The sequence below is a fragment of the Saccopteryx bilineata genome, chromosome 3, assembly GCF_036850765.1.
Source record: "Saccopteryx bilineata isolate mSacBil1 chromosome 3, mSacBil1_pri_phased_curated, whole genome shotgun sequence".
In the NCBI taxonomy this organism is placed as follows: domain Eukaryota; kingdom Metazoa; phylum Chordata; class Mammalia; order Chiroptera; family Emballonuridae; genus Saccopteryx; species Saccopteryx bilineata.
The window spans coordinates 253561045-253588564 of NC_089492.1; the positions used below are offsets into that span (position 1 = coordinate 253561045).

At 37.6% G+C, this 27520-nt stretch overlaps 1 protein-coding gene and 1 long non-coding RNA gene across 2 annotated transcripts in view; one reads left to right on the forward strand and one right to left on the reverse strand.

The window, feature by feature from the left end:
• The window catches only part of LOC136331180 (selection and upkeep of intraepithelial T-cells protein 8-like), a 36081-nt gene extending 10657 nt beyond the window's left edge, over positions 1-25424 (forward strand). Inside the window, exons 4-9 of the mRNA XM_066269255.1 lie at positions 13280-13627; positions 13962-14243; positions 18603-18713; positions 21159-21266; positions 23647-23769; positions 25294-25424. Of these exons, the coding sequence (XP_066125352.1) occupies positions 13280-13627; positions 13962-14243; positions 18603-18713; positions 21159-21266; positions 23647-23769; positions 25294-25400 (1079 nt within the window). The 3' untranslated portion in view covers positions 25401-25424. The remainder of the gene's footprint in view (positions 1-13279; positions 13628-13961; positions 14244-18602; positions 18714-21158; positions 21267-23646; positions 23770-25293) is intronic.
• LOC136331182 (uncharacterized) lies at positions 29-13068 on the reverse strand. Its single transcript, XR_010730454.1, has 2 exons — positions 12988-13068; positions 29-738 (listed from the first exon to the last, which is right to left on the reverse strand). It is a non-coding gene; the product is annotated as an uncharacterized lncRNA (long non-coding RNA).
• Positions 25425-27520: the final 2096 nt, after the last annotated feature.

The window sequence follows — 27520 nt, forward strand, 5'->3', positions numbered from 1 at the left end:
AACTCTAAGAAGGCACAGTCATGAGAACTCACTTTTGTAAATTTTACCTCCAGGATTTTTACAGGGACCTCATAGAGGATATTGGAGAAAAAAACCCTCATGTTTTAGGCAGAAGGAAGGGAAGAGTAACCATTTTGAAATATGGTCTTAGCCAGGGGTCCCCAAACATTTTACATAGGGGGCCAGTTCACTGTCCCTCAGACCATTGGAGGGCCGGACTATAAAAAAAAAACTATGAACAAATCCCTATGCACATTGCACATATCTTATTTTAAAGTAAAAAAACAAAACAGGAACAAATACAATATTTAAAATAAAGAACAAGTAAATTTAAATCAACAAACTGACCAGTATTTCAATGGGAACTATTCTCCTCTCACTGACCACCAATGAAAGAGGTACCCCTTCTGGAAGTGTGGAGGGGGCTGGATAAATGGCCTCAGGGGGCTGCATGTGACCCGCGGGCCGTAGTTTGGGGACCCCTAGTCTTGGCTCCAGCCTGTTTACTCAGTGGAGAGAGTGTCAGCTCAGTATGCAGATGTCCCAGGTTTGATCCCTGTCAAGGCGCACATAAGAAGTGACCATCTGCTTCTCTTCCCCTCCCTTTCTTCCTCTTCTCTCTCTTCCCCTCTTGTAGCCAGTGCCTTGAATGGTTCGAGTGTTGGCCCCAGACAGAGTTGCTGGATGAATCTCGGTTGGGGCACCTGTGGGAGTCTGTCTTATCTCCCCTCTTCTTACCTAAAAAAACAAAATAAAATAAGTAAAAATAAAATAAATAAAATATGGTCTTGTTACCAAGGCCTACCTTCAATAGAGACTATTTTATCAGAGCCTAACCCAGTGGTTCTTAAACTTTTTGAAGTTAGGGCACATTTAAAATTCTACAAATAATTGTAGGCACACTATATACAAATTTCTGAGAAATATGTTATAATAATTAAGTCAAATATTAAAGAAAAAATATAAATTCCAAGCATAATTTTATGGTAATTAAACAAAATAAATATGACAAAATTAAATTTATTTTAATTTTATTTTAACTAAAAAAACATTTTTATGTTACATTTTTTGAATTATGCTTTTTAAAATTCATAAAAAAGAGGGGTTAAAAATAAAAAAAGACAAAAAAGTTATCTTTTTATATATATAGATATATTCTTAATAAGATTTAGTAAATTCAGCAGGTCCCAGTGCAGATGTGTTAAGTTTTTTCATTCTTGTGTTTATGAGAAACATGAGCCTGATGTGTCCTAGCGATTTCTTCAATGTTTGGGCATATATTTGAAAGGCAAACTCTCATTTCCTCATCAATACATTGAAGAATTTCTCTCTTGTACTCTTAATTATGTTGAGGGTAAAAATCCTAATTCACATAAATAGGATGTTAAAAATTGTAGTAAAATGTTCAAAGCTTTTTTTTAGATATTGCCACATATTCTTTTATTGAAATCCAAAACTTCAAAAGACAATTCCTTATGTTTAATTATCAATCCACGATCATTGGATATAGCTGCCAGTTCTTTTTGTTAATGTTAAACCAAAATCACTTGAAACTTCCATGAATAGGTTTCTACTCCATTTGTATTATTCAGTGTTCAGTGATGGAAAATGTTATAAATTAAATTCTGCCCGTCAGCCTTCAAGTCCTATTATATTTATACTTAACTTTTGCTCACTTCCAGAATTGGATTCTTTTTTTTTTTTTTTAATTTTTCCGAAGCTGGAAATGGGGAGAGACAGTCAGACAGACTCCCGTATGCGCCCAACTGGGATCTACCCGGCACACCCACCAGGGGGTGATGCTCTGCCCATCTGGGGCGTCGCTGGACCAGAGCCACTCCAGCGCCTGAGGCAGAGGCCACAGAGCCATCCCCAGTGCCCGGGCCATCTTTGCTCCAATGGAGCCTTGCTGTGGGAGGGGAAGAGAGAGAGAGGGAGGAGAGGGGGAGGGGTGAAGAAGCAGATGGGTGCTTCTCCTGTGTGCCCTGGCCGGGAATCAAACCCGGGACTTCTGCACGCCAGGCCAATGCTCTACCACTGAACCAACCGGCCAGGGCTCAGAATTGGATTCTTTAATATCACGCTTCTATTTGAGAAATCTATCCATTTTATTTGGGTGTATTTATCTAAAAATAATATAATGATGTGTTAATAATAAATATAATAATGATGTGTTAACAAAAAGAGTGCTATATCCGTAATGAAATGGTATAATAGAGTAACTATATTTATTTTTATATTTGGGAACATGCTGCGAACCAGCGCAGCTAGTAATTTCAGGTCCCGAGTGGAAATGGTGCAGAATTAAGAAAATACAGGGTCAGGAGGGCCCTGTAATTGCTGCTGGCAAGAACAAAGCGTGCCCAAAAACTGCATCTTGCTTTATTTATAGGGCAAAGTGAGGCTATTAGCAAACCTTAACTTTATACCAAACAAAGGATAGAAGAAACTTGCCTCCAGTTTTTCCAGGGAACATGGCGGGTAGTGTAAAAATCCAGCACCACAGCTGGGTCAAAAGGAAGTTCCATTTTTTTTTTTTTTGAGGTAGCTCCATACTGCTTTCCACAGTGGCTGTATCAATCTGCATTCCCATCAACAGCACATGAGGGTTCCCTTTTCTCTATACCCTCACCAACAGTTGTTGTTTGTTAATTTATTGATGATAGCTATTCTGACAGATGTGAGGTGATATCTTATTGTGGTTTTAATTATCTTTTATCTAATGATTAGTAACTTTGAGCATCTTTTCATATGTCTATCTTTTCTCTTGTTTCCCTTGCCTGAGGAGATCTAACTGAAAAAATATTGGTATGAGAAATGTCTGAGATTTTACTGCCTGTGTTTTCTTTTAAGATTTTTATAGTTATGTTTCTAATATTGAAGTCTTGAATTCATTTGCATTTATTCTTTTGCATGGTGTAAGAGGTGGTCTAGTTTCATTTTTTTGCACATATCCAATTTTTCCAATATCATTTATTGAATAGACTGTCTTTACCCCATTGTATTTTCTTGCCTGCTTTGTCAAATATTAACTAACTTCACTAGCTGTAATCTGTCCACTCATAGTCTTTGACTCTGTTTTGGAAGATTGTTTCTAAGAATTTATCCATTTAATCAACATTGTCCAATATGTTTGCATATAGTTATTTGCAATTATTATTTTTTCTTTATTTATTTTTATTATTAATTTTAATGGGGTGACATTGATAAATCAGGATACATATGTTTAGAGAAAACATCTCTAGGTTATTTTGACATTTGATTATGCTGCATTCTATCACCCAAAGTCCAATTGTCTTCCATCACCTTCTGGGTTTTTTTGTGCTCCTTCCCACCCCTAACCCTTTCCCTCTCCTCCCCACCCCCCGTAACCACCACAGTCTTGTCCATATCTCTGAGTCTCATTTTTATGTCCTACCTATGTATGGAATCATATAGTTCTTAGTTTTTTCTGATTTACTTATTTTACTCAGTATAATGTTATCAAGGTCCATCCATGTTGTTGTAAATGTTCCGATGTCATCATTTCTTATGGCTGAGTAGTATTCTATAGTATATATGTACCAAAGCTTTTTAATCCACTCGTCCACTGACAGACACTTGGGCTGTTTCCATATTTTCACTATTGTGAACAATGCTGCCATAAACATGGGGGTGCATTTCTCCTTTTGAAACAGTGTTATGGTGTTCTTGTGGTATATTCCTAAAAGTGGAATAGCTGAGTCAAAAGGCAGTTCAACTTTTAATTTTTTGAGGAATCTCCATACTGTTTTCCACAGTGGCTGCACCAGTCTGCATTCCCACCAGCAGTGCAGGAGGGTCCCCTTTTCTCCACATCCTCGCGAGCACTTATTCTGTGTTGTTTTATTGATGAGCGCCATTCTTTTTTTTTTTTTTTTAATTTTTCTGAAGCTGGAAACAGGGAGAGACAGTCAGACAGACTCCCACATGCGCCCGACTGGGATCCACCCGGCACGCCCACCAGGGGCGAGGCTCTGCCCACCAGGGGGCGATACTCTGCCCATCCTGGGCGTCGCCATGTTGCGACCAGAGCCACTTCAGTGCCTGAGGCAGAGGCCACAGAGCCATCCCCAGCACCCGGGCCATCCTTGCTCCAATGGAGCCTTGGCTGCGGGAGGGGAAGAGAGAGACAGAGAGGAAAACACGGCGGAGGGGTGGAGAAGCAAATGTGCGCTTCTCCTGTGTGCCCTGGCCGGGAATCGAACCTGGGTCCTCCGCACGCTAGGCTGAGGTTCTACCGCTGAGCCAACTGGCCAGGGCTGATGAGCACCATTCTGACTGATGTGAGGTGATATCTCATTGTGGTTTTAATTTGCATTTCTCTAATGATTAGTGATGTTGAGCATATTTTCATATGCCTATTGGCTATCTGTATGTCCTCTTTGGAGAAGTGTCTATTCATTTCTTTTGCCCATTTTTGGATTGGATTGTTTATCTTTCTGGTATTGAGTTTTACAAGTTCTTTATAAATTTTGATTATTAACCCCTTATCAGACATATTGTCAAATATGTTCTCCCATTGTGTAGTTTGTCTTTTTATTCTGTTCTTATTGTCTTTAGCTGTGTAAAAGCTTTTTAGTTTGATATAGTCCCATTTGTTTATCCTGTCTTTTATTTCACTTGCCTGTGGATACAAATCAGTAAACATATTGCTATGAGAGATGTCAGAGAGCTTACTGCCTATGTTTTCTTCTAAGAGGCTTATGGTTTTATGGCTTACATTTAAGTCTTTTATCCATTTTGAGTTGATTTTTGTGAATGGTGTAAGTTGGTAGTCTAACTTCATTTTTTTGCAGGTAGCTTTCCAATTTTCCCAACACCATTTGTTGAAGAGGCTATCTTTACTTCATTGTATGCTCTTACCTCCTTTGTCAAATATCAGTTGTCCATAAAGGTGTGGGTTTATTTCTGGGTTCTCTGTTCTGTTCCTTTGATCTAAATGCCTGTTCTTAAGCCAGTACCAGGCTGTTTTGAGTACAATGGCCTTATAGTATAACTTGGAATCTGGAAGTGTGATACTTCCCACTTTTTTCTTCCTTTTCAAGATTACTGAGGCTATTCATGTTCTCTTTTGGTTCTATATAAATTTTTGGAATATGTGTTCTATATCTTTGAAGTATGTCATTGGTATTTTAATTGGTATTGCATTGAATTTATAAATTGCTTTAGGTAATATAGACATGTTAATGATGTTTATTCTTCCTAACCATGAGCACAGTATATGCCTCCACTTGTTTGTATCTTCCCTGATTTCTTTTATCAATGTTTTATAATTTTCTGAGTACAAGCCTTTAATCTCCCTGGTTAAATTTATTCCTAGGTACTTCATTTTTTTGGTTGCAATGGTGAAGGAGATTGTTTCCTTAAATTCTCTTTCTGACAGTTCATTGTTAGTGTGTAAAAATGCCTATTATTTCTCTTTTTTTCCTTTTTTTTTTTTTGTATTTTTCTGAAGTTGAAAATGGAGAGAGACAGTCAGACAGACTCCCGCATGCGCCTGAACGGGATCCACCTGGCACGCCCACCAGGGGCGACACTCTGCCCACCAGGGGGCGATGCTCTGCCCCTCCGGGGCGTCGCTCTGCTGCCACCAGAGCCACTCTAGCGCCTGGGGCAGAGGCCAAGGAGCCATCCCCAGCGCCTGGGCCATCTTTGCTCCAATGGAGCCTTGGCTGTGGGAGGGGAAGAGAGAGACAGAGAGGAAGGAGGGGGGGTGGAGAAGCAAATGGGCGCTTCTCCTATGTGCCCTGGCCAGGAATCGAACCCGAGTCCCCCGCACGCCAGGCCGACGCTCTACCGCTGAGCCAACCAGCCAGGGCCAAAATGCCTCTTATTTCTGAGTATTAATTTTATATCCTGCCACCTTGCTGAATTCATTTATCAGGTCCAGTAGTTTTTTGACTGTGACTTTAGGGTTTTGTATATACAGTATTATATCATCTGCAAATAATGATAGTTTTACTTCTTCTTTTCTAATTTGGATGCCTTTTATTTCTTTTTCTTGTCTGATTGCTGTGGCCAGGACTTCCAGAAGTATGTTGAATAAGAGTGGTGAAAGGGGGCACCCCTTCCTTGTTCCTGATTTTAAGGGGATTGCTTTTAATTTTTCCCATTGAGTATGATTTTGGCTGTGGTTTGTCATAGATGGTCTTTATCATGTTGAGGTATCACCTGAGCCTTTTGCTCCAGGAATGTCTCTTGTATGGGTTATATAAGCCGTTCTGTTGTAATTGAGTCTTGAATGCTATTGGCCCTTTGTGAGTGGGAGCAACTCTCTGGCTGGCTGACTGTGAGTGGTCAAGGCTCACAGGCCTTGCCTTGACCAATGTATGTGGAGTATTCTGCAGGTGTTACCCACAGGAAGCAGAATTTGCCTCACTTTGGTTTGGTTCCTGACAAGCTGTCCCTTTGGATATGCTGCTTGTGAAACTGATTGAATGCTGCTGTGATATTGTCTGAAGCTGGCCACTAGATACATTTTTTTCTGGGCCTCTTAGGAAGGAACCTGGTTCAGGCCAATGTAGACGCTGCCTGTGACTGGCCCTCAGCAACCTGTTTGAAGATATAAGCAAACCATAGTCTGTGGATACCTCTGCTGGGTTTAGGTACATGCAGAAGTACCAAGCTACACATCAAGGCCTGCTTTTACCAGCATGGGGCCAGGAGGCAGGTCAGTCAAAAACAGAAGACACCTTGAGATCTGCCTTTATCTGTCTCCATCTGCTGGCTGCTTGTTAGGCTCAGTCACTGAAAGAGCCTCTGGTAGAGTTGGGAGGGTGCGGCTAGTGGATCTCCCTCATGGGGAAGGTGCCTGTCAGGTTCCAGGAGATATGGTGGTATGGTCTCAACTCAGAGCCACAGATCTTGGTCTGTTCCAGATTTTTCCTCTGACTTCAGCAGGGCAAAACCACAAGGAATTGGGTTTGTGGGTCTTCAGAGCCCAGAGACTTGGTCTGCCACCATCCAGGACAGTGGTTCTACTGAATCTCCAATGAGGGAGAAGCATCAGTCAGATTCTAGTGAAAGTAGGGAAAATAGCTCACACGTCAAGGCCTGACCACTGAGCCACTGTCACCCCCTGAATCTGTTAGACCTCTACTCCCTGGCCAAGGCCGCTAGCTTCTCAGTAGGGCATAATCTCTGGAAGATGGGGCAAGAGAAATTCCTGAGGGTGAACAGTTGCTTTTTCCCAGGCTGATGCCACAGGAAGGGGAATGCTCCACCCAAGAAAGAGAAAAATTGCAGTATTGGTTAATGACTCAGCACAGGGGGCCTGGTGGCTGTCCTCAACTGTGCCTCTCCCCAGAGCCACAAACCGTAGACTCTCCTCATATGTCTCTAGTCCTCTCAGCACTCCCTCTACTGGATTCCAGGATAAGTGGCTGTGAATGAGATTTTGTGCATTTGCCCTTTAAGAGGGTGCCTGTGTCTCTGGACTCCTGTCTCTCTGGCAGACAGAAACCTTGCTGCTTGAGAACTGTAACTTCTAAAAAAGAATTTTAAATATTATAGAGATAAAAAACACTGTAGCAGAAATGAAGAACACTTTCATGGACTCACTAGTAGACTAGATGCAAATGAAGAAAGCAATTCAAGAGTTTGAGGATATATCAATGGAAACTTCCACAACTAAAAAACAAGTAGGAAAAAGGTTTTTTTAAGAGAGAAAATCCCATAATTGTGAGACAGCTATGAAAAGTGTGATATATGTGTAAAGTGAATAACAGAAGAGAAAGAGAAGGGAATAGAAGAAATATTTAAACAATAATGACAGACTTTCCCTAAATTAATGTTAGGCACCAAACCATAGGTCCAGAATGGTAAAAAAATAAACTCTAAGCAGGATAAATACTAAAAAACTACATTGAAATATATCATATTATACCTGCAGAAGATGAAAATAAAAAGAAAAAGATGTTGAAAGAAGCAAGTAAGGGAGAACCCAGCCCACAGAGCTTACAAGAAATGTTAAAAGAAGTTCTTCACAGAGAAGGAAAATAATATGAGTCACAAAATCAGATCTCCATAAAGAAAAGAAGAGCAATAGGGAAGGAATAAACAAAGGCAACATAAAAATTTTTTTTCGAGAACTGAATATTGTCCATTGATTTTCTTATTTATTTATTTTTATTGATGAGAGAGAGAGAGAGAGAGAGAGAGACAGGAAAGGAAAGAGAGAAAAAGATGAGAAGCATCAACTTGTAGTTGCTTCACTTTTAGTTGTTCATTGTTTGCTTCTTTTACATGCCTTGACCAGGGACTCAAGTTGAGCCAGAGACCCTTTGCTCAAGCCAACAACCTTTGGTCTCAAGCCAGCAACCATGGGATCATGTTGCCTATGATCAAGCCAGCAACCTTGCACTCAAGCTGGCAAGCCTGCTTTCAAACCAATGAGCCCATGCTCAAGCCGACAACCTCCAGGTTTTTAACTGGGGACCTCAGTGTTCCAGGTTGATGCTCTATCCACTGTGCCACCACCAGTCAGGCTATTATTTTTTATTCTTAATTTTTAAGATAATAGTTTGTTCTAAATAATTATAGCAACAATGTAATTAATTATTATAGTTTATGTATAACAGAAGTTAAAGACAGTGGTGATGCAAAGGATTTTTGATATTAGGAATTCTTGGTTATTATAAGATACTTTGGCACCCATAAAATAGTATAGTGTTGGTTTTCAAAATACCTATTGAAAACAACTTCCCATTTTCCCCTCCTTTCAGCCACAAAATATTCTCATTCTACTCTCTGTTTCTATGAGTTTGACTATGTTAGGTACTTCATATAAGTGGAATTATGCAGTATTTGTCCTGTGATGCTTTATTTAATTTAATATATTGTCTTCCAAGTTAGCTTATGTTGTAATATACAACATGACTTTATTTTTAAAGGCTGGATATCATTCCTCGTTTTGTATATGAAACACTTTTCCTGTTGTAAAACTAAAACTCTTTATATTAAAAATGGTTCCTTGTAAAAAACATATTGTTGGGTCTTGATTTTTGAATAATTCTGACAATGTCTTTTAATTGGAGTACTTAGACCATGATGTTTAAAGTAATTATTGATATAACATCTAACATATTCGTTACTGTTTTCTATTTGTTGCTTTTGTTCTTTGTTGTTATTCTTTTTTTTTGCCAAATGTGGTTTTATTTTTTATCAAGTATAAATTTTTATTGTGATAAAATACATATACTATGACTTTATCTTATCTATTTTAAGTAAACTGTTCAGTAATATTAAATATATTTATAATATTGTGCAATCATCACCATCATTTTCTCTTGCACGAATTACATTTTTCATCCTTTTACTTTCAATTTATTTGGATCTTTGAATTTATAGTGAGTCTTTTTTTTTTTTTTTTTTTCATTTTTCTGAAGCTGGAAACAGGGAGAGACAGTCAGACAGACTCCCGCATGCACCCGACCGGGATTCACTGGGCACGCCCACCAGGGGCGATGCTCTGCCCACCAGGGGGCGATGCTTTGCCCATTCTGGGCATCGCCATGTTGCGACCAGAGCCACTCTAGCGCCTGGGGCAGAGGCCACAGAGCCATCCCCAGCACCCGGGCCATCTTTGCTCCAATGGAGCCTTGGCTGCGGGAGGGGAAGAGAGAGACAGAGAGGAAGGCGCGGCGGAGGGGTAGAGAAGCAAATGTGCGCTTCTCCTGTGTGCCCTGGCCGGGAATCGAACCCGGGTCCTCCACACGCTAGGCCGACGCTCTACCGCTGAGCCAACTAGCCAGGGCTATAGTGAGTCTTTTGTAGATAACATATGGTATGGTGTGTTTTTATTCATTCTGCCAACTCTGTCTATTAATTGGAGATTTTAATCCATTTACATTATTTTTGTTTTGTTTTTTAATTTTTTTTTTTTTTTGTATTTTTCTGAAGCTGGAAACGGGGAGAGACAGTCAGACAGACTCCCGCATGCGCCCGACCGGGATCCACCTGGCACGCCCACCAGAGGCGACGCTCTGCCCACCAGGGGGCGATGCTCTGCCCCTCTGGGGCATCGCTCTGTTGGGACCAGAGCCACTCTAATGCCTGGGGCAGTGGCCAAGGAGCCATCCCCAGCGCCCAGGCCATCTTTGCTCCAATGGAGCCTCGCTGCAGGAGGGGAAGAGAGAGACAGAGAGGAAGGAGAGGGGGAGGGGTGGAGAAGCAGATGGGCGCTTCTCCTGTGTGCCCTGGCTGGGAATCAAACCTGGGACCTCTTGCACGCCAGGCTGATGCTCTACCACTGAGTCAACCAGAAAGGGCCAATCCATTTACATTTAAAGTAATGACTTACTTCTATTCTTTTGTCATTTATTTTTTCTATTCTGTTAGCTTTATTGTCCTTTATTACCTTTATTATATTTTTTTGTCTAGTTGATCTTTTTTTTGTATAAAAACAGTTCAATTCCTTCCTCATTTCCTATTTTACATAATCTATAGTTATTTTATTTGTGGTTATTATAGGGATTGCATTTACATCCCAAAAGTGTAACACTAATTTAAATATATAACAGCTTAACTTTAATATAAAAAATTCTCTTTCATTAACTGCTCTTACCTATCCGTTTCACTTGTTGGTACAAAATTACATCTTGATATATTGTGTCCCCTAAGACATAAACTAATAATTCTTTTAATTGCATTAGCCTCTTATATTACATAATATAAAAAAGTAGACCTATAAACCCAAGTTACAATAATGGTAGCTCTTAGACTAATAACTTTTTAAAAATTGTTTTATTCTGAAGTTGCTGGCTTGAGTGCGGGTTCATCCACTTAAGCGCAAGGTCACCAGCTTGAGTGTGGGATCATAGACATGACCCCATGGTCGCTGGCTTGAGCCCAAAGATTGCTGTCTTGTGACCCAAGGTCATTGGCTTGAGCAAGGAGTCACTGGCTCAGCTGGAAAGCCTGGTCAAGGCACATATGAGAACGCAGTCAATGAACAACTAAAGTGGTGAAACTCTGAGTGGCTGCTTCTTATTTCTCTCTTTCTGCCTGTCTGTTCCTGTCTGTCTGTCCCTCCTTCCCTCTTTCTCTCAATAAATAAATAAATAAATAACTCTTTTAGTCTGTTAAATCACATAGAAAACAAAAAGTGGAGTTAGGAATTATTGTTACAATAATTATAGCTTTAGAATTGCTCATATATTTACCTTTATTGGGTACTCGTTCTCTCATTTAGCTTCAGGTTACTGTAACTCTCCTGTGCATTTTTTTTCTCTGTAAGGCAGATCCAGTGGTCACAAGCTCCCTCAGATTTGTTTATCCCTCTCTTCTGCAGATATTGCTGGATATATGATTCTTAAATTAGCAGAAGCTTTTTTGTTTGTTTCCTTTCAGTACTTTCATATTAGTCTACTGCCTCCTAGATTCCAAAATTCTCATGAGAAATATGCTTATAAGACCTCATATGTAATGAATTGCTTCTCTCTTGCTGCTCCTAAGATTCTGACTTGTCTTTTGAAAGTTTGATTTTAAAATGTCTATTTGTAGTTCTCTTTCAGTTCATCTTCATTAAAGTTTGTTGAACTTCATGATCTTTATATACATGTCTTTCATCACATTTGGAAGGTTTTCAGCTAATATTATACTAATATTCTCTCTGTCCCTTTTCTCCCTTTTCCTTTTGATACCCCCAAAATAAATATGTTGGTCTACTAGATGATATCCCACAAATGTGTTTAAGTTCTATTCACTTTTTAGAATCTTTCTTCTTTGTATTTCTGGACTTAAAATTTATTTTTATTTTCCTGACTTCAAGTTAACTGATTCTTTTTCTTTCTGTTAAATCAGCCTTTAAATTCCTTTAGTGAATTTTTTTCATTTCAGTTGTGTTTTTCAGCTAGATAATTTTTTTTTGTTTTCTTTTTAGGTATTTTTGTATATACATTTTTTTTCTTTTCTTTCTCACTTCTTCCAATAGTTTTCTTGAGCATCTTTAAGACCATTGTTTTAAAAAATATTTTATTTGTATATCTACCATTAGGTATTTTTTTTGAATGTTTATTTTACTGACTTTAGAGAAAGGAAGGGAGAGAGCAGGAGAGAGACAGGAATATCTTTTCCTGTATGTGCCCTGACTGGGGATCGAATTGGCAACCTCTGTGCTTCAGGACAATGCTCTAACTAACCAACCTATCTGGCTAGGGCTTGCCATTTGGTCTTTTTCAGGACATTTTTTGTTTATTTATTTTGTTTCTTGAAGTGTGACATATTTTCTTTCTCTTTTGTTGTATGATTTGTGATTTTTAAAATGAAAACTGGACATTGGAGTTTAGTGTATTAACTCAAAATTTCATTCCCTTCCTTTTCTAGGATATGTTGGCTTTTTGTTGTTATTTTTGTTTTGTTATTGTTTTTGCTTTGTTGCTGTAGGCTGCCTGTGTGCCAAGGATTAGCTTGAGGTATAAAATTTCAGGTCTCCTCAGGTCTTTTCTCAGCCTGTCCCTTTTCCTGAGCATGTGTGATCACTTTCTAATTTCCTCCATAGATGCACTTGCTTTTAAATTTTCCAATCTTTAATGAGTGGTAACCAAAAAGAGGAGAGGGAAAAATGAAGGATGAATAAAAGTATGCTAACCTTTGAATTCTCTGGATGTCACTTCAGTTAGAGAGAAGAGACTTGAAAAATAGGATAAGATACAATGGCCATATGCCTCTTTGTCTTCTGATCTCTATGATTGGAAACAATAATCAGCATTCACAACACAGATCCCCAGTATCCCCAGTATTTGAAGGACTGGGTTCTTTTTATCCACTCTGGTTCCCATAAGCTATGTGAAAGCTGCTCCCGGGAGAGTTGAACAGCTGCCTGCCAAGGGGCTGAGGGTGAAGGATGGATATGGGTATATGTTACTGTGATAGGAGCTAATGACCAAAATTAATGTAATTTACCATCCAAGCTTTCTCCTGGGAGTTTAAGGCCTTCAATAGACTTCAGAGTTCTAAAATAGTTACCTTAGGCAGATTCTGCCAGAGCAATTGATGACCAAGTAGGGAGTCAGATTTCTGGTACTTTGAGCTCTGCCATCTTCCTAGGACACAGGTGAGTATATTTTAAAGAGATTAATATAGTAACATTGGTCTTTTCAAAAACTAAAATATTGATTGAAACAGAAGGGGACATATTCAGGACTGAATATTTAGAATGGCTAGGTCAGGTGGGAAGAATACAGTGTGTCCTTCAATATATAATAATGAAAATGTTGTTGGCTTCAAATGTATCTTCATTTTCTGTCTTTCTCTAAAGAAAAGTGGACAGTAACCATTCCCATGGGACACATGGTGGCTACAGTAGGAGGACAGGCTGAGCTTAGCTGCCAGTTGTCTCCCCCACAAAGTGCAAAACACATGGAGGTGTCCTGGTTCAAGGGTGACTACTCCAAGCTTGTTCACCGATACAGCGATGGACGTGAAGTGAGTGGGGAAGCTGCTCCAGAATATGCAGGTCGCACAGACTTTGTGAAAGGGGCCATTGGGAAAGGCAAAGTGACTCTCAGACTTCGTAATATCAGCATTTCTGACAATGGACCGTACCAGTGTGTGTTTAAGGATAATGACTTCAGCGATGTGGCCAGCATGAACCTGAGTGTAACAGGTAAGGTTTAAGGTGGGACATTGCATATCAATAACCTTGGACCCCAGGAGCTGAAATATGTGGGAAATATATCATTTTCAAAATTTCTTGTCTTTTTTATATTTTACAAAATATTTCAAGTGTTATAAATAGTGAGATAACACCCTCAATCTAATGCAAAAATATACTATGTAGTAAACAGTGCAGAGTAACCAAAGATAGTATGATTTATAGCTTGGATATGGATTTGAGTATTATTCCTTCTTATATTTCAGAATATAAAATTTATGATACTCTTGTCCTTTCAACTTTCAACGCAGCCTCAATACAATAACTATTTTGATTTTTGCCTCAGCATTAGGCTTGGAGACACAGATCCATATTCAGGCTCCCCGCTCTGATGGGCTCATGGTGGAGTGTAACTCAGGAGGCTGGTTCCCACAGCCACAGATGGAGTGGAGAGACAACAAGGGGGAAGTAGTTCCACATTCATCAAAATCCTATTCACAGGATGGGGCTGGATTATACCACATGAAGATGACTCTTGTCCTCAGAAACAAAGCACAGAGCAATATGACTTGCTACATTGGCAACCCTCTGTCAGGGGAAGGGAAACACATAAATATCATCTTAGCTGGTGAGTGTTTGTCAGGGTTTGGGTGTCTATAAAGCAATATATAGAGAAAATAAATGAGGTAATTAATGTTAAAAGCTTTATACATTATCTAGCACTATTTGAATGTGACTATAATTGTTACAGGTTTTGGTACCTATAGATACTGTCAGGTACTGAGAAAACGGCTTTAGAGAAAAAACAAATTGGAAGGATACTAATAACCCATACTTGAAATACATATTACAGCTTTACAGGAACAGAGAGATATGAGAAGCATCAATCATCAGTTTTTCGCTGCGACACCTAAGTTGTTCATTGATTGCTTTCTCACATGTGCCTTTGACTGTGGACCTTCAGCAGACCAAGTAACCCCTTGCTCGAGCCAGCAACCTTGGGTCCAAGCTGGTGAGCTTTGCTCAAACCAGATGAGCCTGCACTCAAGCTGGTGACTTTGGGGTCTCGAACCTGGGTCCTTTCGCATCCCAGTCCAATGCTCTATCCACTGCGCCGCCACCTGGTCAGGCTACATATTACAGCTTTAAAGGAAAGTTTATTATCTCATTAGATCCTCACAACATTGTCAATGCAAGAATGTCCAAACCTGTAAAGAATTTATATAAGTTTATTTGAGCCAAACTGATGACATGCCTGGTAGCAAGATCTCAAGTGTTCAGAATGACAGCTTTGCAGTTCTTTTTATACACATGTAATTAAGGAGGGAACATAAAGAAGATTACCTGGAGGGGGCAAAAGCAAGTTAGGCAAATCTCTATGATTAGATTACATGATAGTTAAGATTGTGTGATCGACTGAGGGTGGTTATACCTCCAAGGAGTCTGGAAAAGAAGGTTACTCTGGCATTTCAAAGGTCTTTTTTAACCTGGATACATAAGAACAATGTTTAAGGCTTGCTTAAGGTTAAAATAAAACTTTTGCTAAAGAAGCTATAGGCTTAAGGTACTGCACAGTTAGGACCTTTTGATCAAATCACCCTGTAAGGTTATTTTTGGTTATAGGTTTATTACAGAGCCTCACTTTCATTCACAGTATTTATGTATAAACTTAACAAGTTTCTAGCTCAGTGATGTAGAGGATGTCATTACTTTCCTGACTATAGTTCTCTTATCTTAAAAATAAGTATAATCATATTTCATGGGTTTTAGTGGTATTTTGTAATACAAATTTTATTAGTAGAAGCAAAAATCTTTGCTTACTTGTAATAATCATTTAGTACTAACACATCTTTAAAACATCCTGAAAATTCAGTAAGAGAGATTATTATGACCATTTATAGGCAAACGGATGTTGAGAGAAGCCAGTCAAAGCAACAATAAGTAAAATATGGAACTAAAGTACAGGTTTTCTGACTGTTGGTTAATATATCACTCTTAAAAAACATGGTGGGTGGGCCTGACCTGTGGTAGTGCAGTGGATGGAGGGTAGACCTGGAAATGCTGAGGTTGCTGGTTTGAAACCCTGGGCTTGCCTGGTCAAGGCACATGTGGGTGTTGATGCTTCCAGCTCCTCCCCCCTTCTCTCTCTCTGTCTCTCCCTCTTCTCTCTAAAATGAATAAATAAAAAAAATTAAAAATTAAAAAAAAAGTTAAAAAAAAAAGAAACATGGTGGGTGAACATAAGATGTCAAACAGAAAAAGGCTATGTCCTATGTCCCATGTGTGACAGATACTTTTAACTACCATCTATGCAGAGGAGTCAAGGTTAATTACAGGAGCAGAGTGGTGGGTCTTCAGATATCACTTCGGGTGTCTCTTTCTAGTCCTTTTTGAGGATTAGAAAATGGACTGGAAAAAGAAGAAGAAGAAGAATGTTACCTTGACTAGATAGGAATCTGTAACAATGATCTGTAAAGTAAGTATAGCAGAAAAGACAGTAAGAGTTGGTAAAATTCTATAAATATTTTAGATGAAATGCTGATAGGACTTACTCATGGACTGAATATGTGATAAAAGAGAAAGAGAGGAAGAATAAGTCTAAAGTTAGGAGTCTGAGTCATGAAAAATAAATTTTCATCTACAGAGATGGAAAACTTTGTAAGATGAGCCTATCTTAGAGATAAGATTGAGCCTATCAGGCATGCGATTGGAAATGCTGACTGGGAATTAGATATGTGCTAAAATTCTTGGGGGAGACTGAGCTCCAGACATAATGTGAATGCCTTCAACCTAGGAAGAATACTTACAACCACAACACTGGATAAGATCACAAAAGGAATGGGAATAGGAAAATAACAAAACAGAATCCTAGAACTGAATTTTGGAGCATACTTGTTAGGTGTCCTTTAGAGTTGAATAAGAGAAACTTGCAAAGTATCTGAGAAGTAAGTAAGAGAGGTAGAAAAAACAAGCACAGCAAGAAAGAACAATATTTGAAAATATTTTTTTTGATATCAAAAAGTTTCTATTAGAACCTCTTTTTAATCTTTCTAATGGTTTTTAGTATTTCACTAAAGATAGTTATTTTGTATGCAAACTAATAAGAACTATATAGATAAATTCAAGTATTAGTTTCAGATAGGATTCAAATTGCAGTAGGCTTTAAGATAATCATAATATTTGAAAAAAAGAGCCAAGTTGTTTCAATTAAATGAATAATATCTAAAATTGAATTCTACAATTAATAAATGTCGAAGAAAAGGGATTTCATGGACTAGATCAGTGGTCAGCAAACTGCGGCTCATGAGCCACATGTGGCTCAATCAGATTGAGGACGTTTTTAGCAAAAGCCAGTTTAAGAGTACCCATATTAAGTTAATAACAATGTACCTACCTATATAGTTTAAGTTTAAAATATTTGGCTCTCAAAAGAAATTTCAGGCCCTGGCCAGTTGGCTCAGTGGTAGAGCGTCAGCCTGGCGTGCAGGAATCCCGGGTTCGATTCCCAGCCAGGGCACACAGAAGAAGCGCCCATCTGCTTCTCTATCCCTCCCCTTCTCCTTCTTCTCTATCTCTCTCTTCCCCTCCTACAGCCAAGGCTCCATTGGAGAAAAGTTGGCCCGGGCATTGAGGATGGCTCTGTGGCCTCTGCCTCAGGTGCTAGAATGGCTCTGGATGCAACAGAGCGACGCCCCAGATGGACAGAGCATCACCCCTGGTGGGCATGCTGGGTGGATCCCAGTTGGGCACATGCGGGAGTCTGTCTGACTGCCTCCCCATTTCCAACTTCAGAAAAATACAAAAAATAAAAAATAAATTTTGATTGTTGTACTGTTGATATTTGGCTCTGTTGACTAATGAGTTTGCCAACCACTAGACTAGATGAATAATATAGTCATCATTTTTTACATTCTATGTAATACATAAAGCTCTCACACCTTTATGTAAGTCACAAATATCAAAAGTTTAAAAATTTAACATAAACATATGATCTGTAAAAACACTGCCTGGTAAACTTGGCTTTTCCTAAAAAGCTATCCAAAAAATGTTGTAATATTTAAAAGTACCAACTATATGGTATAAGGAAATATGCAACGAAAAGACAAATATGTAAGATATTTTCTTTTCTTTTCTTTTTTTTTTTTTTTTTTACAGAAACAGAGAGAGAGGGATAGACAGGGACAGACAGACAGGAATGGAGAGATGAGAAGCATCAATCATTAGTTTTTTGTTGCTCATTGCAACACCTTAATTGTTCATTGATTGCCTTCTCATACGTGCCTTGACTGTGGGCCTTCAGCAGACGGAGTAACCCCTTGCTCAAGTCAGCTACCTTGGGTTCAAGCTGGTGAGCTTTTGCTCAAACCAGATGAGCCCTTGAACCTAGATCTTCCGCATCCCAGTCCGATGCTCTATCCACTGCGCCACTGCCCGGTCAGGCTGTAAGATATTTTCTTAATTAAGGACTAGAACCTGAAGCAAACACCTTTGAAGGAAAATATTATATTAGAGAGACTTTTTCAAAAATGCAAACCATAAAAAAAGGTCTACTTATCTCCATTATCATTATACACTATGAGCTCTTTAGAGACAATTCGGAGGCTGTCTTACAGCCATTGAGTTTCTCAACTCCCAGCATGAGTTATGGTGTCCAGAGTTCTGCTTGATTGTTTCCTTTATAATCAGTAAGCATTTGTATTAGAATCATTGTAAGAGACAAGAGGAAGACTTCTTTCATTCCACCATAACCTCAGTTTAAATTCTATCTCACAAACAAGCTCGGTTCCAGGCTCTATACTTACACTAAAACAGTTCCACTCATCTTTAGCCCTGACACAAATATAATGATAATAACAATTAATAATAATAATAATAAAAAGGCAGGACTGGAAGGGGACTCTTCCTTATTAGTAGTTAAATTCTTAATACAATAGTGGTGGATGTTATGGGTTTATTTAACCTCAAATTGCTCTGCCCTTTTTTTCAGATGCCCTGTTTCAGACTGTCCACATTTGGATGATGGTTTTCATTTTATTTTCCTTTCTGATTTTGCTATTGATTGGTGTGTGCATAGCCTGTCAGAGTTTCAAAATAAAAGGTAATTCTTCAATAAGGGTGGAATCATTTAGGAAATCTCTCTTAATGAGATGCTTAGGTTCATGGAGTGCTTAAGCAAAGCTGTATGACATTTGTCAACACATGTCAAGCCTTACATAGAATGATTTAGGGTTTCTCATTTTAGAAGTGTTAAACTTTATACCTCTCAGTTAAGAACAAGAACCTTTTGAGCAATGAGGTCAGTATAAATGTCTCTTGAGCTGATCAAACCCACAGTTACTTCTGTGCCCCCAAAGGAATGCGTTTTCTTTTAGATAAGAGTCTATTCAATCACAATGAAGTGGATCCAACCTCTAGTACACTCAAAATAATTTAGTAATAAATGAATCTGAGTCTTGTTCTAGGATACACTTAATTTGATCACAATCTTCTTGCCCACACAGATTGCCATTAATTTTTAAGATACTACCTCCATTCAAGGACTTGAACAAAATGAACATGAAAAAGAAATGTCTTTCAACTAACTTGTCCTTTGTAATCAGACTGTTCCCTCAGGGGTTATGGCTAAACTAAATGACTATATCATCTTTCTTTATATCACTGAATTATACAGGAGCCTATCAGGTACAAGGACATCAGACATTTTTAAGAACAGCTCTTTTTCAAAAATATGACCAAGCAAAATAGCTCATATATAATTGAGTAAACTGCTAGATGGGAGAAGTGAATTTGAAAATTGAGAAGACAATTTAATGGAGATGAGTCAATGGAGAAGATAAATCCATTGGGCTCATTTTCCTACCGGATCTATAAAATCTGGTACCACACTTACTCAGTGCCTACCTTATGCTAGAGATTATGATAATCATTTTACAGACTTTATCTGTATTCTAAAAGGTAGTGCTATTAAGTCGCCATTTTATAGATGGGATATCATGGCTCACATAACTCTCAAATAACAAAGCCATGATTGGAATGCAGATGTATTTGGCTTCAGTTCTCAAGCTCTAATCATTGTGCTTCCTTCCAGTATTTAGTTTCAGGTTTCTGTCTGCACACCTTAATGGTCTGGGAGGCTAGTAACTCATGAGTCAACCTGTTGCATAGTTATCCTGCGAAATTGAAAATCTAACCTACCTATACATGATATCTACCCATTTAAAACATGATTAGCTTTTCCCCAGTTCTCCATGAAAATCTTTTAATGAATTGAAATCTTGATTTTACTACAATTGAAGTTCTTTAGAAAGTACATGGCTGTTCTGGTTATTTTCCTTCGGAAGGTTATATAAAGCAAAGAATAATGGATACATATTTTAGGAATATATGGGAAAACATTTTAACCTTCTTTGTTTAGTGCCACAGGCCAGTCGCAATGAGTATATTCAGGTCCCCAGCGGGAACAATACGGAATTGAAGAAAATAGACATAAAGAATTAAAGACATATAAGATGGGGTCAGTAGGGCTTCACAGTTCCTGCTAGCAGTAAAAAATACGTTCCTAGCAGATTGCAAAACATGGTTGCCACCCCCCCCCCCAAACTGCATCCTTCTTTATTTACAGGGCAAAGTGGGCCATTAGCAAATCAATTGGGTTTTCAAGGCAACCCAAGAACTCCACCAAGTGTAGAAAACCCCCACCAATGCATAAACATACACAAAGAAGCCAGTCTTTTCCTCCCGGAGAACATTGCGGGGGGATGAGCAAATACATGGAGGTGTGAGGAAGGGTTTAGCTCTTTACAACTTAGTGAGGTGGGGAGCTGGGCAGCAGCCAGTTCCCAGCACCTCTGTCCCCCAGAAATAACTCTAAAAACCTTGTTTTGTTTTGTTTTTTTTTTACAGATTTTATTTATTGATTTTAGAGAGAGGAGAGAGACAGAGAGAAGGAGGTTTGGGAGCAGGAAGCATCAACTCATAGTTGTTGCTTCTTATATGTGCCTTGACCAGGCAAGCCTGGGTTTTGAACTGGCATCCTCAGCATTCCGGATCGATGCTTTACCCACTGCACCACCACAGGTCAGGCTGTCTCAGACAGTTTAGCTTGTAGAAATAAGCCCTTTGACAGTGGGATTCATGCTGAAAGGTAAAAGTATGTTCAGAGTCTGTGAATGCAAGACAGTATTTTTCTTTCAGCCAACTCAGTGTCATCACACCTAGATCCACACAGTCTCACATTATCAGAAATCTGATGAAGATGCCTACAGCCTCTCTCTAGTCTCCTCACCCCCTCCCCAAGACAGACTAATCTTGTGCTAGGTTAGGTGGTGAAAACTAGGAAAGAAAACTCAGCCCTATAGATCTATCTGTAAGTCCATCTTATAGAATTTGCTACCACCCACAAACCAAAGTCACATCCTGAGCCTTTTCTGGGTTGAGTGGACATGAGTCAATGACTATGCTTTTTCTGATAATTGTCCTTAAGTCAGTGATGTCCCTGATTCCTGCATTCCTCATTTATTAATTCTAACTCTCTCTATTCTAGTTTTCCCATGGAATATCATTCACTGTCTTAACACACTTCATGGTCAATTGCTATGTTTTGGATGGTTTTGTGCAATACTCATTGTATATGTGATATACCGGAGCAGAGGTAAATGGGTCAGTAGTGGCGGGACTCTCCCTTTTCCTGGAAATCTGTCACCTGGGGGGATTGTTTATCAAAAGCTGTGTGACTCTTTCATCATCACCAGAAAGATCAGTGGTTTGAGTGACATCTCAGAGAACCAAATTGCAACACTAATATTGTTGCGGGTATCAAGGACTTAAAGGTCCTATAAGTACTGTTTGTGTTTTCAACTACATTTAAGGACATAGTACCTTCTTCTACAAGGAAGTAAAAGCATTTGTGCTCCAGAAAGTATGGTTGAGTCCAACCACTCATTTACTTAGTGGGGCCACTGATTGTATACATTCATGACTGTAGGTCAATGTCTCTTAACTATTTAAGGCTTAGAGTCTATATTGAATATACAATGTCAGACATAAATGTTTTCCATCTGAAAGTAACATTCACATATACCTCTTCAGCTTGCTTGCATGCAATTTCAAAAGTCTTATGAAACATTGAAATTCTTCCTTGAATTTTTTCTCTTTGAAAAGCAGTTATTTCTTAGAGGTAAAGTTGATAGATTAATATAATATTAAAAAATATGATTTTGACACCTGATAATTCCTAATTATTTAGAGGATTCTAAGGAAATATATATATACAGGATTATTACTATCAAACAAGGCAAAAAAAGAAAAAGCTTTACTTGAGGCATTGCTTTCAAACCACAAAGAAGCATTTTAGAGAATTAAGGTGATCACCAGCAGGGCTCTCTCTGTTTCCTCAGTTTCCATCCTCTGCTCAGTAAGCCTTAAACAGCAACATACATAGGCCTTTTTTTTTCCAACTATTTCCACTGAAAATTTAAAACCCTGCCTTCAAACTTATCAAAGCAGTGGATAAAAAGGCCATATTTTCAGCACTAGAGGAAAATTAATGTTTGTGTAAACAAATCAAACACATGAATAAAGTGTAGAGGAAAAACATTAACTACAAGTCAACTTTCCCCTGGATGTCTTAATTTCAACTAAGTCTCAGTTCTTACTCTTGAAGGTTCTTTAAGAACAAATATGAAAAGCCAAGAGACCAGGATACAGGCCAACTCAGCCATTGCAAGAGCTGTCTGAGGCAATATAAATAATTTCAGATTACAAGGAGTTTTTCATGTTTAATGACCACATAGCTAAGGGAAGTAATATTTTTTCTTTTTTTGTGCAACAAGGGCAAAGAGTCAGACAGAAAGAGGCACAGTTAGGGACAGACAGGTAAGAAGGGGGAGAGATGAGAAGCATTAATTCTTTGAGACACCTTAGTTGTTCATTGATTGCTTTCTCATATGTACCTTGACTGGGGAGCTACAGCAGACCAAGTGACCCCTTGCTCAAGCCAGAGACCTTGGGTCCAAGCCAGAAACCTTAGGCTTCATGTCAGTGACCTTTGAGCTCAAGCCAGTGACCATGGGATCATGTACACGATCGCACACTCAAGCCGGTGAGCCTGCACTCAATCTGGTGACCTTGGGGGTTCGAACCTGGGTCCCCCGCATCCTGGTCAAATGCTCTATCCACTGTGCGACTGCTTGATCAGGCAAATTATATGATTCCTTTATGTGAAATGCTTAGAAAAATCAAATTAAAACCAAGATGAGATACCAACAAACATTAAGCTAAAATTAGAGAGACTAACGGAACAAAATATTGAAAAGCATAAGGAATAAATGTTTTCTTACCCGTTGCTGATGATGTATAAAATGATACAGACACTTTAGAAGTTTTCTATAAAGTTAAACATATACCTAACACATTATCTAGGTCAATTTCTGGGTATTTATTTAAAAAATTACTACCTAACCAGGCAGTGTGCAGTGGATACAGCATTGGACTGGGACACAGAGGACCCAGGTTTGAATCCCTGAGATTGCCTGGCTTAAGCACGGGCTCATCAGTTTGAGCGTGGAGTTGCTAACTTGAGCATGGGGTCATAGACATGACCCCACGGTCACTGGCTGGAGCCCAAGATCACTGGCTTGAGCAAGGGGTTACTCGCTCTGCTGTAGCCCCCTGGTCAAGGCACATATGAAAAAGCAACCAATGAACAACTAAGGTGCCTCAATGGAGAATTGATGCTTCTCATCTCACTCCCTTCCTACCTATCTGTTCCTATCTGTCCCTCTCTCTATCCATCTCTCTCCCTAAAAAAAATACAAATAAAAAAATTAATAAGATAATAAAAGACTATTAAAAGATCTATTCTTTATAGTTGCTATGAGGGTTAATTGAATTAGTCAATTTTAAGTAGTAAAACAATGACTTCTAAAGAATGAATTATTACAAGTAAAGTTATATTAAATGTTGGCTCCTGAACTGTCTCTCCCCACTAGTTCACAGTTCAACCAGTTTTCTAATTTTTACACCTTTCTCAGTCTCTATTTCAGATCCTTTGCTTCCCTTATACAATGAGTGGATAAATGATATTGCAAATATGGCGATTACTCTGATGACATTTTACAGTGTACTTCTCTTTGGTTTGTACCTGACAGTAAAAGGTAAGTGAAAATGATTAGTCATGACTCTAATCTACCATGTTTACAGCACATATTTATATTTTGTTATCTGTAAAGCCCCACTGTCTGCCTGGTTAATAGACTAAGATTCATCCTCTTTTCAGAGAGAAAACCAATTAAGTCCCAAACTATGTTTTGTTAAGTTATACATTGATATACTAAGGTTAGATCGTAGCTTTGGAAGTGTGTGATTAAAGAGTGACTCGACTTCTGCTCTGACCTGCAGACTTCTTCTGCTCTGTCCTTCAGCTAATAGGACACAAAATCATAGCTGTGCTTCTCAGATTTATCACTTTCCTCCTACAACATGTAGGTTAATTTTTATGTTGACATCAATATCACTAGAACCCAACAAGAGTACAGTGCAGGTCTTTCCAAGCTCATGTTGTGACACTGTTGTCCATATAGATTGATTTAGCCAGCGCTTTGTTATTCTATTCACTGGAAATTACTAGGATTTGATTTGACTTTGATATCATAAACTCTGTTCACCCTGCCTACTTGAGCGAATTTCACCATTTTTTTTCACTTTTGTTCAACCAGGAATATCAAGTAATAAGTAGTAAGCTAAATATTCTTTTTTTAAATTTTTTTGCCGAATTTTAATATGAATGAGGCAAACAAGTCCTAAGATAAATAATTTTCCCCTAAAAACTTCTTATAAATGAATTTAAATTCACAAAGTCATGAGTACTTCTCATTACTTTCTTGATATACTTTTCTTAAATTAATATAGACAATGAGCATCTTATATATATCACTAGATGTGAGGAAAAACAAGAAGAATATGTATAGGAATTTTAACGGGTGTGTTTCTAGCCCACAATTTTACCTATTCGAAATGATATCACATAAGTAAGAGAAAAAAAAGTCAGAAACTTAAAGAAGTTCACCATTAGCATAGACTATATGAAAATTACTTAAGAAAAAATATCAAATGGAAATGAGAATGTATTTAAAAAGATGAATAACTAATATATAAGAAATAAATAAAACAATGTAATCAATGAAATATTAATATAAAATAAATATAACCCTTGCCCATAGCTTACGTAGTTAGAATGTTGTCCCAGTATACCTAGTACTAGTACCTAGGTTGCAAGTTTGATCCATAATCAGGGCACATAGAAGAATCAACAAATGAATGCATAAATAAGTGAAAAAATAAATTGATGTTTTTGTTTTTTTATAAATTGATGTTCTTTTCCTCTCTCTCCCTTCCTCTTTCTAAAAATCAATTAATACATAAAAAATTAAGATAAAAAATTAAAAAATAAATACATACATACATAATGTTTTAATAGTTATCAATATAATGCTAATTTAAATAAAGGTAATAATTTATTAATAACCTAGTCACTGAACACTAATAGCTGCTAATATCACAGAAAGTGAGACAACCAGAGTTTATTCTGGAAGTAATAACAAAATATTCATGACATGTTCATGGCAAAAAAAGAAAAATCTTGAGTCTGATTAAGCTCTATTTTAACCTTTATTTTGTAGGATATATAAGGAAAAGAATAACATATGGACAAAATCGGCAGAGATGCAATCAGAGAAATGTAGACATGAAAAACACGGCACAAGAAATGACCCAAGTTCTTCAATAAGTGTTATAAGAAAATAAAATGAGAGAAATGAAATATTAGCTCTGTAATTTGGTAAGTAAAATGCATATCAACCAATTAAACTTGTACATATATTTGGATGTCTATTTAAACCAATACACTATTAAACAAAAATGACAAAACTTTGGCCAAACTCATAAAAAAATTAAAGGCCAAATAAATAAAATCAAATATTAAAGATGAAAAAGAATAACCAACACCATGGAAAAATGAAGAACCATTAAAGATATAATGAACAATTATGTGCCACCAACTAGACAACTTAGAAGAGAAGGATAAATTTCTGGATGCACACAACCTTACAATAATAAGGTTTGATTACCTTGATATCAAAATCACTTAAAGACATTATAAAAACAGAACTTAAAGTCCAATGCCCTTGATGAACATAGATGCAGAAATTCTCAACAAAATATTAACAATCTGGATTCAGCAATACGGTAAAAGGATTATATACCATGACCCAGTGAGATATAACCTAGGAATGCAAGGATGCTTTAAAAGATCCATAAATCAATCACTATGATATATCACATCAACAAAATAAAAAACAAAAACATATGATCATCTCAATAGTTGCAGAAAAAGCATTTGACAAAATTCAGCATTCTTAATATAATAATATATTAATATATATTATATTTAAGTCTTTATTTTGAATTTATTTTTGTATATGGTATAAGAATGTGCCATTTCATTTTTTTGCATGTATAAGTTTAGTTTTCCTAACACCATTATTGAAGAGAATGTCTTTACCCCATTGTATATTTTTGCATGCTTTGTTGAAAGTTAATTGATGATATACACGAGTATTTAATTCAGGGCTTTCCATTCTGTTTCACTAATATGTCTCTCTGTTTTTATGTCAGTACCATATACTTCTGGTTATTGTAGGTTTGTAGTATATTTTAAAATCTAGGAGCATGATGCTGTTCCTTTTGTTTATTTCTCAAGATTTTTTGGCTATTTAGTGTTTTGTGATTTCATATAAGTTTTAGGATTAGTTGCTCTAGTCCTCAGTAGAATGACATTCATATTTTAATAGAGACTGCATTAAATCTGTATATTGATTTAAATAGTAAGGACATTTCAAAAATGTTAATCTTTCAAATTGATTGGCATGGTATGTTCTCTTATTTATTTGCACCTTCTTCAATGTGTTACAGTATTCAGAATACAGGTCTTTCACCTCTTTGGTTAAATTTATTCCTAGGTGTTTTATGTTTTTAGATGCAATTGTAAATGAAATTGTTTTCTTAATTTCTCCTTCTGATCATTCATTATTTGTGTATAAATATTCAACTGATTTCTATATAATATATGTAAGACCATAGAACTCCTAGAGGAAAATATGTGCAGTAAACTCTTTGACATGGATCTTAGCAATATCTTTTTGCATCTGTCTCCTCAGGCTCAGACAACAAAAGGAAAAATTAACAAATAAAACTACATCAAACTAAAATGCTTTTGCATCACAAAGAAAAGCATCAACAAAGTGAAAAGTAAAACAACCTACTGAACAGGAGAAGATATTCTCAAATATTGTATCCTGTAACACATTAATATATAAGGAACTCATACAGCTTCTCATACAGCTTAACGTGCACACACTAACACAGACACACAAACTCAAATACTTAAAAGTGGGCAAAGGACATGAATAGACATTGCTCCAAAGAGGACATATGGATGGCCAACAGACATATGAAAAGATTCTCAATACCACTAATCATCAGGGAAATGCAAATCAAAACCACAATAATATATCACCTCACACTTGTCAGAATGACTATTATAAAAAATCAACAAGTAGCAGTGCTAGTAAGAATGTAGAGGAAAGGAAACTCTCAAACACTGTTGGTGGGATTATAAATTGGTATATTCACAATGTAAAACAGTATAAAGATTCCTCAAAAACCTAAAAATAGAACTGCCATATAACCCAGCAATACCACTTTTGGGTATTTATTTAAAAACAAAACAAAAAACACATTCAAAAAAGATATATGTCTTGCCTAATTGCTCTGGCACAAACTTCCAGAACTATGTTGAATGAGAGTGGAGAGTGGACAACTTTGCCTCATTCCTGATTTTAGAGGAAA